At 35.9% G+C, this 12,657-nt stretch overlaps 1 protein-coding gene across 4 annotated transcripts in view; it reads left to right on the forward strand.

Moving 5' to 3' along the window:
* The window catches only part of HMCN1 (hemicentin 1), a 531,301-nt gene that overhangs the window by 327,751 nt on the left and 190,893 nt on the right, over nucleotides 1-12,657 (forward strand). For all 4 annotated transcript variants that reach the window (XM_077157239.1, XM_077157240.1, XM_077157242.1 and 1 more), the window contains 3 exons: nucleotides 875-1,044; nucleotides 2,243-2,397; nucleotides 5,703-5,826. In XM_077157239.1, coding sequence (XP_077013354.1) covers nucleotides 875-1,044; nucleotides 2,243-2,397; nucleotides 5,703-5,826 — 449 coding nt within the window. The remainder of the gene's footprint in view (nucleotides 1-874; nucleotides 1,045-2,242; nucleotides 2,398-5,702; nucleotides 5,827-12,657) is intronic.

A 12,657-nucleotide genomic window follows, 5' to 3' on the forward strand; every position in this document is an offset into this window, starting at 1 on the left:
TTAAATACCTCCCACTTTTTGGTTTGCATGTCTTAAAGCTATCTTGTAAGAGAACCTGTGTTATTAAAAAGTAGAGTTATTAAATTATATTTTTTATGTTCTCCTTTTAAAAGATATACTCTATAAACAGGGCAACTTCTACTTGATATTCACAGGTATTTGCTCAACTAGAGGAATTCCATTAAATGCTTTTAGAAATTACATTTTCAGTTCATGACACAGAATATTAAGTAGTTCTAATGTCAGAACTTTCTGAGACATTGAAATGTTTAATGAACTACTAAATATAAAGAAGTGTATACACATGTTAGGGAAATCGAGGAAGTTTACCTGCATTAATATGTAACAATTCTTTTTTCTCATTCCTTCATTCACAAAGCATTTACTGAGAACTTATCTTTCATTTACAAGGTACTTTCAGATGTACAAATGAACAGTTAGTTCACTAGAGGCATAAAATGTGTTCTCACACAATAGTAAAACTAAATGGAAATTAATAACTCTTACAAAAAATGTAAAAACAATACTATATGCTTTCAGGATTTTTTTCCACATGTTTTTGCTGGTTAATATTGTGTGGGTTTTTCTGGTTAATAGTATTTAATGCTTGAAGTGTTTAATATTTAGGAACTTTGGCCTCATAAAACTCTAAAATTAGTAGAAGTAGAATACAGAACTCAGAACATATGTATGGAGTTCAACTGTATGCCTTCGTCTGTGTTAGACCAGGTTTCCTTTTTTCTTCTCTTTCCTGTTTACAATTTATTTTACAGAGTGAGCAATTGGGAAATTAGGCAAATACACAATTGATGTATATCTTTTAGAAAACTGGTTATTTAAAATATATCTCCAGGCATTTTTTTTTTTTCTATAGGTGGCTGAAGGATGGTCAGCCAGTCGATGAAAGGGATGGATTCAAGATTTTACTAAATGGGCGTAAACTTGTTATTGATCACGCTCAAGTGTCAGACACTGGTCTTTATCGGTGCATAGCAACCAACACTGCTGGAGATCATAAAAAGGAATTTGAAGTGACTGTTCATGGTATGCTCAAGAAGGGATAGGCACATTGTATTTAAAATTACTTTATGCATTATTTCATTGTCTAATTCAGGTTATAGCTCAATAGTGTGCATAAACTTTGAGTTATGGAAAGTAGTATGAAGTATATAAATTTGAGTTGAATAATGGTAGAATTTAAGGCACTTTGCTGGCTCAGAAACTCAGCCAAGAGGTACTGTATGAATGAAGTTAGCCAGAATATAAATATTCGGAAGTGTGTGCTGCCTGGAATGCCAGGGTCTGAGGAATGAGACCAAATAAGATAGAAAAGGCAGGCAGAAAATTCCAAGTAAAAGGAGTTGTGTTAGTATTGAAGGGTTTAGCCAAAACAGGAGGGAGTGTGAATAAAGTAGTTTCCAGAGGATATTACTGAGGGTCCAGAGCAAACAGTGCATTTACAGAACTGGCACATTAGGGTTATAATTATTAATCTAATGACGGAAGCAACCCTCTGCCAAGGTATTATGTGTCCCACTTGCCGGCAGTCCTCAGGAAGGGAGGGACTAGAACCAGAGACTGGAGACCCACTTGAAAGCCACAGACAGAGGTTTCTATGAATGTCAACTCCATTCTTCACAGTCTCTGCAGCTTTTCTCCCTGGTTTTGCAGTCCTGTGTTAGAATATGGATAACAGTTTCTGTTCTAATTCTGAAGAGAAGGAATCTTGCAGGCCTAGTTTAAATCAAGTTACCATTCCAGGTTATGTCAACCTTGCTGGGAGAAGAGTCAAACGGTTTAAATAAGGGTGCTGGAACCGACCCTGATTTAAAGAGGAAGTTCTAGAGACAGGGAGGATCATTATAGATTGAGAAAACATACCAAAAGGTGTAAACCAAAAGCATTAATGTGGATAGGCATAGCTATGCACATGTTTTACTTATACTTTGAAGAATTAATGATCTCTGGTTAAGATATAAGTAATCTCTAGAATTGATGAACACTCATGTAATGCTCTGAAGTATAAACTAAATGTATGGGATGAGATGATTTCACTATTTGTTAAAAATAGGGGGTTGCCCTTTTCTAAATTTTAAAGTTTCAGGTTCTTACATTCACATTTTTAAATACTAAAATCCCTACTACTAATTGTGGTTTTCTTTCTTTTTTCCCTCCCTCCCGGCCTCCCTTTCTCCCTTCCTCTCCTCACTTCCTTCCTTCCTTCCTCCCTTCTTAAATCTAGTTCCTCCATCAATCAAATCCTCAGGCCTCTCCGAGAGAGCCGTGGTGAAATACAAACCTGTCACCTTGCAGTGCATAGCCAACGGCATTCCAAATCCATCCATCACATGGTTAAAGGATGGCCAACCTGTGAACACAGCCCAAGGAAACTATAAAGTAAGTGTAAATATCATGGTGCCCCAATTCAGAAAGCTACACAGAGCACCATGGAGCTATCAAATTCTTTCTTAATGTTAGATTTTCTTGTGGGCAGATTTTGTGGAATGTTAGTGAAACAGTATGTGTTTTCCTTAGAGTTTTTATAATTTAATATTTTGATGTAAAGAATGGAATTAATTACAGGCTTTAATAACCTTAGCAATTATATCAGTTTTAATATAGTAATTGATACTTTTTAAATTTTGGTTTGTATCTGTTTAACTATTGGAAAACTACTGTACCATATCAGTAATAAGCCAGTACATACTCAATATGTTCACCACAGAATAAGATTTAAGTAAAAGTCATATTCACACAAACCAAGGGAAATAATCTTGAAAAATATTTTCTTCAAAGTACTTTATAAGCTACAGGAAGACACAAAGACTTAGTTAATATCTTTTATACTGAATATAGGCTCTGACACGTTAAGTGTAGCTGAGTACATATTTGTTGAATTAGATAGGTAAATTGAGAGACAATTGATTTTAAACCTTGATAATCTAAATGATGCATTTTAAATCGAATTGACAAATTTTGCTATTAAGCTCAAGTTAATTGAGTAATATGGCTTCAAACTTTGTAATTAAGTTCTCAGTAATGAAGACTGTGTCAGGTTATTTATTTAATAGAAGTGATGTAGACCTGCTTATTTATTATACATTTATTTTTCAAATCCAATGGAGCTAATCTCATGTATCCGTACTGGCAAAAGACTCAGTTTCAAAAATGGAGACCAACATTTATCACATGATCATACAAAAGTATAGTTGCAAACATTGATGAGGAATTTTAAGAGAAAATATAGCAAACTATAAGAGCATGTACTAAGAAAAGCCTTTGAGTATGTGGAAACTTCATGAGTAAAGTCTTTTCACATTGATTTGTACAATACTAAGGAGTTAAATTCATGAAGTAATGAGAGAGAAGTAAGTAGAGAATTTCATAGAAGATGTGTATGGCAAATGACTTTAAGTAGGAGAGCATGGTACCTATTGAGAATGTGAAATGAAGCCAGTGGGCTGAGGAACAGAGAGCAAGGGAAAGGTGATATTAGAGGAGAGTGGAAGACAGGAGGTATTTAAGTAATGTTGATTTTTTTTTTTTATTTTGAAGTAATGGGAGGTCTTTGAAAGGTTTTAAGAGAAGAGTGACATGATCAAATTTTCATTTGAAATAGTTATCTTGACTCCCTCTGGAGAATGAATTGGACACATTAAGACCTATTTTCATTTGTCTAGGAGAGAAAAATAATAGAAATTTGGGCTCACATACTTATCATAGAGATAAGGAATGTAAGTAAAATTGAGAGTCATTTATTAGTCATATCCTTAGGGTTCTGTGATAGTTTATGAAGGGTGAGGGAGAGGGAGGAATCAAGGAAAACTTCTAGATATCTAACTCACACAACTGCATGGACAGTAACGCTATTGTGTAAGACAGGAGACACTGGGGAGGGTAGTTTGGAGGGGGAAAGCATGATTGAAGTTATAGACTTGGGGGTTGAAATAAACTAATGGAAATGTGAGATAAACATTTGAATATATGACACTATAGTTCTAAGGAGAGTATTGGTGGAGATACTGGCACAAACGTGATATTTGAAACCATGGGCAGAGATTACTTAATATAAGGAGAGAATAAAAAACAAGGAGAAAAAGGAGAATGGATAGACCTAGTTCAGAGTCTTAAGAACTTATGGTATTTAAAGGCTATGTGCAGGGTGGGCCATGGTGTCTCAGTGGCAGAATTCTTGCCTGCCATGCAAAAAAAAAAAATATGTTTAAAGGCTATGTGCAATAATTTAAAAGTGGATATAAATATATGGATGTGTTGGCTTAAGTTGTGTAGTATAGTAGGTGGAGAATAGGTTATGTGGCAATTTACATGGAAGAGTATGGTGAGATGATCATTAGGGGTCAGAATGTGGTGAACCTGGAAGGCTACACTGAGTTCAGATTTCATTCTGGGAAAAGTAGGAAGCCATGAATGAATTTTGAGGGGGACTGGTAAAAAGGTGAAATTTACATTTTAGACAAATTATTCTGGCATTCAGTATGCCAGAGAGACTAACAGTTGAGATGGTTGGAGACACTGGTTGGAACAATAGTTCAGTTAAGGAACTATTATAATCCCATGTGGTTAGAAGAATGGAAAACAAGATCTGAGGAACATACAGTATTATAATTAATAAGGAAGTTCAAAGTAGGCTCCAAAATCCAGATGACTGAAGGATTGTGGGTGTCATTAAACAAATCGAAAATACACAATGAGTAATAGGTTTTAGGAAACAAATGCAAGGGAAGCATTTATGAATTCAGACTTGGTTGTGAGTTAGCATGTGCTAACAGTCAGCAGATAGTTGAAACCACAAGTTATTTATCAAAAGATTATAATTGTGACTCAAACTGTAGATTTAGGAACCTGAGCATGATTTTATCTCTGAAGTCATGGGTTTGGATGACACCTGTCAGGGACCTGGGTTTCATGCTTGTGGGACAGGAAAAAGAATCACATTCTGTAAAGTAATCCCTTAAGAAGGCCAGAGAATGAGAACTGAGGGAATGTTGTATCCTCAACACCCAGAGTAAAGAATCTCAAGGAGTTAGGTAGGCAGCCATGCCAAATGCTGCAGATGATGAAAGAGAGTCTGAGCTTATGTAGGCAGATGCATATTGTAATTGGAAATTACTGTTAACCTCAGAATAATTTGTTGAAAAGGATAATCCCTGAATAACGCTTTCAATATGCTGGGAGCCAATTGAAATGGGTTTAGGAGGGAAATAAGGAAAATCAGTCAGGAAGAAATTTATCTCCATTCCCATTACTCATATTTTATAACTTTTGCTGTTTTACTGGCCTCCATGATCATTTAACCAAAAAAAGATTGTTGTTTTAAAACTATTTATGAAGTGTTATATAAATGTGACCATATTTATTTCAAATAGCTTAAATTTTAATCACAAACCTCATAGTCCAGGGCTAAATTCATTTAGTCAGTGGATTTTTATGAGTATACCAGCAGGCTGACCTTAGCTATTATGCTTTGCCTTTTCCAAAAAATTAGAAATTTTTTCAATCAGTCTAGTTGATTTTCTTGAATGTATGAGGTGATCTGGCTCTAATGTATCAAGAGATAATTAAGATATTGGCATGAAAGTATGATTATATATTATAAATTTAAGTACCTGTATAGCTCAGTGAATATTTTCAAGTTTGAGCGTACAGTACAAAATGCTACCATGCTTTCTGCCCCCAATTAGATACAGTCATCCGGTCGAGTTCTTCAAGTTGCCAAAGCCCTATTGGAAGATGCTGGCAGATACACATGTGTGGCTACCAATGCGGCTGGAGAAACACAGCAGCACATTCGAGTGCATGTGCATGGTAATGTAATTACCACGTCTTAACAGAAGAATACTTTTATGGCTAAAATAAAAAGTCTTGGCTTCATGTTTATTGAATTTCAGAAACAATTCTATAAAAGAAACAATTGTTTATTTTAGTCTTATGAAGAAACCTATTAATGTATAATAATTTTATACATTATAGTTGGGTATTGAATCATGTCCCCTACACAAGACATGTTCAGGTCCCAGCCCTTGGTCTTGTGTGTGTTAACCCATTCATAAATAGGACTTTTGAAGATATTATTAGCTTAAGGCATGCCAAACTGATTGAGGGTAGGTCTTAACCTAATGTGGCTCAAGTCCTTGTAACCAAAGGAAATTGGACACAGAAAGAGAATCTATGGGCCACAGCCAGAAACTGGAAGTCAGTGGAACCCATAAGAGAAAGGAAAAGACACAGCCGTGTGCATTGCTATGTGATAGACAATCCAAGGTCTAGGATCACCAGCAGCCAACCCCCAGATGCCACAGTCTCCAGGGAGAAAGCATCGCCTTGCTGACTCCTTGATTTTGGACTTCTTAATTTATTATGAGGCAGTAATTCCATTGCATGGTATGTGTTTTAGCAGCTAGGAAACTAATACAATAATTTTAATTATAATTGCTCATATTAAGATCTTTAGTTTTTGGTTTGTCAAATAGCATTGTTGTTTATGTAGTCCATAAATTAATAGACAACCCTGTGCTTTAAATTATTTGTATTCTGTTAACTGATAACTTTTTAAAGACAACTTTTGTTGAAAAGACAGAAGCAGAGTTGTTTGTTAGCATTGTTTGTGATTTTCTTGCCTGCTTATGAGAGGGACTGTGAGAGAAGTTATCCTTGGCTCATGATCTTTACCCTTCTGTTTTAATAAAAAACCTGGATGACCATGGAATGCTTCATTAACCACACTACTTCATAGTTAAGTTGAAATTCAGACCTTGAATGTAAGATTTCACAGTTCTGGATTCCCATCAGAAATGTTCAAGAACTTTAGGCTTGTACTATCCTAATTCAGCCAAGGATATTTAAAGAGTGCTATTCACTATCTCTGTGTATATGTTATTCATTCTAAGTTATGTGATTGCTTGTTCAACCTTTCATTGATTTCATGTGCCGTGCAGAGTAAGCATTCCACCCAGAGGAAACAATTTAACCTAGAATAATGTCCCAGCAACTAGCTTAATTCAGCATATTAAAATAGGTAATCAGTAAATAGTTAACAAATGAAAGAGTAGATAGTAATAAAGTGAACCAATACATTTAAATTTGGATAGTGCGTTTTTCACAAAGGTGGCTTTGAAAGCGAAGATGGAAGCCCCTGCCCTTCTCAAAACCAAAGCCAAAGCCAAAGCAAAGACTTTGAAGGCCAAGAAGGCAGTACTGAAAGATGTCCATGCCCACACACAAAAAAAAGATCAGCACTTCACCTATATTCCGCTGGCCCAAGATGCTGCATCTCAGAAGACAACCCAAATATCCTCTGAAGAGCATCCCCAGGAGAAACAAGCTTGACCACTATGCCGCCCTCATGTTCTCCCAGATCCTGACTCAGTCATGAAGAAGACTGAACACAAGAACACACTTGTGTTCATTGTAGATGTCAAGGCCATCAAGCACCAGGTCAAATAGGCTGAGAAGAAGCTCTGGTGACGTTGAAGTCACCAAGGTCTATACCCTGATGGAGAGAAGAAAGCATGTGTTTGACTGGCTCTGGACTATGATGCTTTGGATGTCGCCAACAAAATTGTGATCATCTAAACTTAGTCCAGCTGGCAAATTCTAAATACAAGTTTTTTGACCATAAAAAAATAAAATAAAATAAATAGTAAAAAAAAAATTGGATAGTGAATCTTCTGATTTACTTCTTTACATGTTTTATTTGAATCAACCAGTTAAAACATTCCAATCTTTTCCCTAAATGTTCCTAACAAACCAATTTATTGTTTCTCCAATTCCCTAAATATGAATGCTTGCAATGTTCACACATACAAACTACTTTTCCTTAAACAGGTCTTAATACTTTCACTGAGTTAATTAGTTTGAAGACCAATATCTGAATGTAACCATCTTGGAATTGGATCATCATGCTTAGAAGATAGGGGACAGACTGACCCTGCTCTCTCTCAGGTTGTCTTGAATTTGCTAGACTGCTTGTTGCTCATAAGATGTTCTTTCTTTTCCTTGTACTCTTTGCCAGCTGTCTCCATGATCTACTCAATCCCCCATTTCTGTCTGAAAATGTTCTGGTGGCAGGATTGATTCTCCCCCCAACAGTTTTCCTTACCCCTGGATTCCTTCTCTCCTCCTTATATAGGCTATTTGTCTTCCCCATTCCAATGATTTAAGGTCTTGAATATATTATTATCTGGTCCCCATTGTTGGCCAAGAGGAAGCGGTTAAATGGGATAGCACAGAATAATGCAGCCATCTCAGTCACTGATATCGGCTGACTTTGGTTCAAATTCTGAAACTTTAAATCTAATCCAATCTTGTGGGAGCAGACCTAATGTTTGGGTGGAATCTTTTCCTTAGGTTGTTTCCATTGTGTGAACCTGCTAATTCAGGGTGGTTCTTAATTAGTTTATTGGAGTCCTTAAAGGAGCTCACAGAGAGAGAAAGAGCTCAGAGCTGATATATAGAGCAGATGTCTAGACACAGAGTTTTGGACCAGCAGAAGCCAGAAGGACCCACGGGAGCTGACTGAGCCATTTTGAAACCAGCCCAGGAGGGCCGGCAGATATCACCATGTACCTTCCCATGTGACGGAGGAACTCTAATGCCAACAGCCTTTCCTCTGAGAAGGTATCCTCCTATTGCTGCCTTAATTTGGACATTTTCATGGCCTTAGAATTGTAACTTGTACTTTAATAAATCTTCTTTATAAGAGCCAATCCATTTCTGATGTGTAGTGCATTCTGGCAACATTAGCAAGCCAAAGCAGTTACCTTGACCAAACCCCTTAATTTTCTGAATCTTGGGATTATTATGAACATAATAGTAACTGATTTACGTAAGGATTTTGGATTTAGAGATGAGAGGTATAAAATATCTCCCACTTCATAGATACTTGATGGTAGCAGTTAACTTCAGTGACTTCTACTCTCTGAGGTGTTATTTAAAAGAGGGATTTTTTTTTCATTCTCTAGACTGGTTTAGAATACTTAAATGAAGGCTTTATGATGAGGGACAGAATTTATGTATCCAGGACTGTAAAGACCCTGCATAGAGCAGAGGACATTAAACTTCAATATGCATAAAAATTATATGTGGCACACATTAACAATACAGCTTCCTAGGCCCAGTCCGAGCATTCCTGAAACGTTATCTTTATGCAAATGGCCTGTATGCCAGTACTTGGAGAAACATTGGCCCAGATTTGTGTAACTGGCCTAGAGATGGCTGATGTAGTCCAGAATGAGTGAAAACCAGAGTCTGAGGAAGAAATCTACTATCTCATCAAATGAAGAGCAACATCAGAAGACAAAAAGTAGGATTAATATGTAAGGAAGAAGAGTCTATAAGCCAGTGGTCTAAATGTGGAAACAAAATGCCCTACTGGAACAGGATGCAATTAGGGTGCACCCCTCTGCGGGAAGTCATCAAAGAGAAGAAAAGCAAGCTGAAAAGCATTTGGATTAATGTGAAAAGAAAAACAAGCAAATTTATAAAATCAGAAACTAGAATACAGGTTACCAGGGACCAGGGTGGGGTTAGGGAATAGGGAGTTAAGAATTGTATCCAGTTCTAGGGCTATATATTAAGAGGGCCCGTGAGAAAGCCATAAGGAAGCACTTATCATTTAATTAAATTAATTAATGTATTTAATCAAATCTATGCAAGATACTTGGCATACAAAAACATATGAGTGATTCTGTTCTAATAGAATAGACAAATTTATAAAAACAACTAATTGTAGTTATCATACAGGAAGACCCAATTCATGCCAAGTACATTCATAAAATCTTAATCTTCAGAACAGTTCTTTGAGGTTGGTATAATTAGCCCTATTTTTGTTTTATCTAACTAAACAAAAATTCAAAGGGGAAAATGCTTAGCTGTGAGTAAAGTGGTTGAATTTTATTCTTTATCAGTCTGAAACTAGAGCATCTGTATTTTCCTCTTGCAGCTTTTCTGAAGACAAACTGCTGTAGCTCATCACTTCCTAATTATTTTTACTATTTTCTGTGCTCTTAAAGTTAGATCTAGTGTATCTGTATGCTGGGAATATATAATGGTGTGCTACTGTGCTTCTCTTTACTTTCAGGGATGTCATGGTTGGTAGGTTGAACTTGGCAGTGGTTGGAGTATTTGTACCCTAAAAATTGTTAAATGTTATAAATTAGAGCTCAATTTATTGTTTTTCTCATTTCTTAGGGATAGGAAAGTGATAGAGAAAACAATAATGGAGATTAAACTTTAAAGTTGTCATGTCAGTACCTGCTATATTCGAATAGTATAAAAATTAATATTCTTTATTTGAAAACTATTTTTTGATTCATCTGAGAAGTCACTCATGTCATGAATGAATGACTGAATTACCAACATATCTTTTTTAACTTTTACCTTATTCATTGATATAAACAAAATTATCAAGCTATAATTCATGTAAGAATATTCATGTAAGAGCTATACCCAGAGAACTGGTTGTTAAATGTCTACCAGCACACACTGGGTAGGCACCAAGTGCTATGTGAGTAGAGAATGAGGTGATTAATTTTGCATAGGGAGATTTAGAGTAACCCAGACAAGAGATGATATTTGAACTAGATCTTTAATAGATTGTTTTTGTTATTCAGTGAAAAGTGGGAGGAAGAATATTTTAAGAAAATATTGTAAAATGAAGAAAGGAATGTTTAAAGGATATTTATGTTTAAAGGTTATTTAAAGAGATTCCATTTGGAAAATAGATTAGATTTATTCTGTTTCTCTATGCCACTTGGCAATTTATGCACACTCTCTCAGCCTTAGTCTCCCTCTCTAACATGTTGATAACTGTATACCTACTGCATAAGGTTGTTGTAATAATTAAGTGATTTATTTCATGTAAAGTATTTAGCAGAGCCATTTATACAAAAAGCTCGATAAATGTTATCAGTCATTGTTGTGCTGTGTTGATGTTTAAAGAAGGCATATTTTGTTTAAAGTAAGCAACATTTTGCTAACAATTAGAGCTCATTACAGGTGGATATGGCCCAGGGAGCTGAATGTCCTTTATTGCTGAAAAATGTCTACATAGGAGCCTAATGAATAAAGTGGATGATTCTTGGATTGGTAGTTGACATAATTTAAGGTATCCATCCCTAACTCTGTAATTCAGATCTTTCTTGACCAGTATTTTCCTTGGTCGTGGGTGTCAAAACCAGCCTCTTATTTCCCCACTGCCCTTTCTTTAAGGAGAGAGAGGTTAATTATGGAAATCAAATCAATAATCTTATTTTCCTGATGGCCTTAGACAAACACTGGCCAGTACCTACCTCAGGCTGAAGGGGAAAAGAAGAAAGCTAGGAAAAAAAGAATATTTATCATGAATAAAATTCAATGTGTGTATGAAATTTTCTTGTTGCTGAGTTAAATTATTTATATTGTACTTAAGTTACTTGTATTCAGGTGAAGCCATATAGTTTGGGTTTAGGAACACACTCAGAAGCTGGACTGCCCAGATCCGAATCCTTACTGTTTCAGTGACTAGGTGTGTGTCTCCATGAGTAAGCTATTATAATTCCTTGTGCCTCCATTTTCTTCTCTGTAAAATAGGGGTAATAATGGTGCATATTTTACACAGTTATGAATTAATAAAGAAGGCCCTTAAGATAGTGTATAATATGTAGAAAATATCATTCAGTCATTTGTAATATTATTGCAAATCTTCTGATACTCTGATACTCTGAATGCTTTACATGGCATTCACTAGGCTTCGTATGTTAATCCAGAAAGCTAATCATAGTTGGTTTTGAGAGACAAATAAATTGCACATTTAAAACAGTAAAGTTGAACATTTTCATTTAGAACATAATTAACTCTGAAGTTTAGGACCACCTATCTTTCTAAATTTTGGAAACTACTTCTGTGGTTTCCTTTTAAGTTGGATTTGTTTGTTCTGATTCTTACTGACGACATAGGGCAACAGATTGAGCAAACATGCATTAACTGCCATTGTCATCCCAAAGTATTCAATCCTAAGAAATAGAGCATTCCAATTGTTTAGTATTTTTCTTCCCTATGAAAAGATTCTGTCTGCTGCCATTCTTTTCAGTCATAGCAAAAATGTGTTTATAAAAGCTGAAGTTGGGTGGGCCACGGTGGCTCAGCAGGTAAGAGTGCTTGCCTGCCATGCCCGAGGACCCGGGTTCGATTCCCGGTGCCTGCCCATGCAAAAGAAAAAAAAAAAAGAAAAAAAAGCTGAAGTTAGGGTCTAGTCTCCTGGTCTTAGAAGAGCCACTAAGGAACACGTGAACAGGAACATTCTTGTGGGACTTTCCAGGGGGTCGTTTTGGCTATTATTGAAGGCAGGAGCCCTCAGTAGGTGGTCCTTTTTGATCATCAAAGTTTCATAATTCTGGAAGTTCTTATTCTCTAGACCAAACTATGAAATTGTATCTAAATCTCAGATATTTGCCAAGTAAAACAGATGTTTCCACAAACAAATGACTATTTGGGGTCTAATGGCTCAAACATTCATTTCATCTGCACATAATTACTTCTCAGGAAAATTCAACCGAGGTAAAAGCACACTGAGAAGTAGAATCTTGTGATTAGAGCACTGACCTTGGGTCTGGGTTTCTATAATTTGTCTGTAAGTTCAGTACCTTGGGGTTTTAAAAA

This window comes from Tamandua tetradactyla, chromosome 4 (genome assembly GCF_023851605.1).
Source record: "Tamandua tetradactyla isolate mTamTet1 chromosome 4, mTamTet1.pri, whole genome shotgun sequence".
Lineage (NCBI taxonomy): Eukaryota > Metazoa > Chordata > Mammalia > Pilosa > Myrmecophagidae > Tamandua > Tamandua tetradactyla.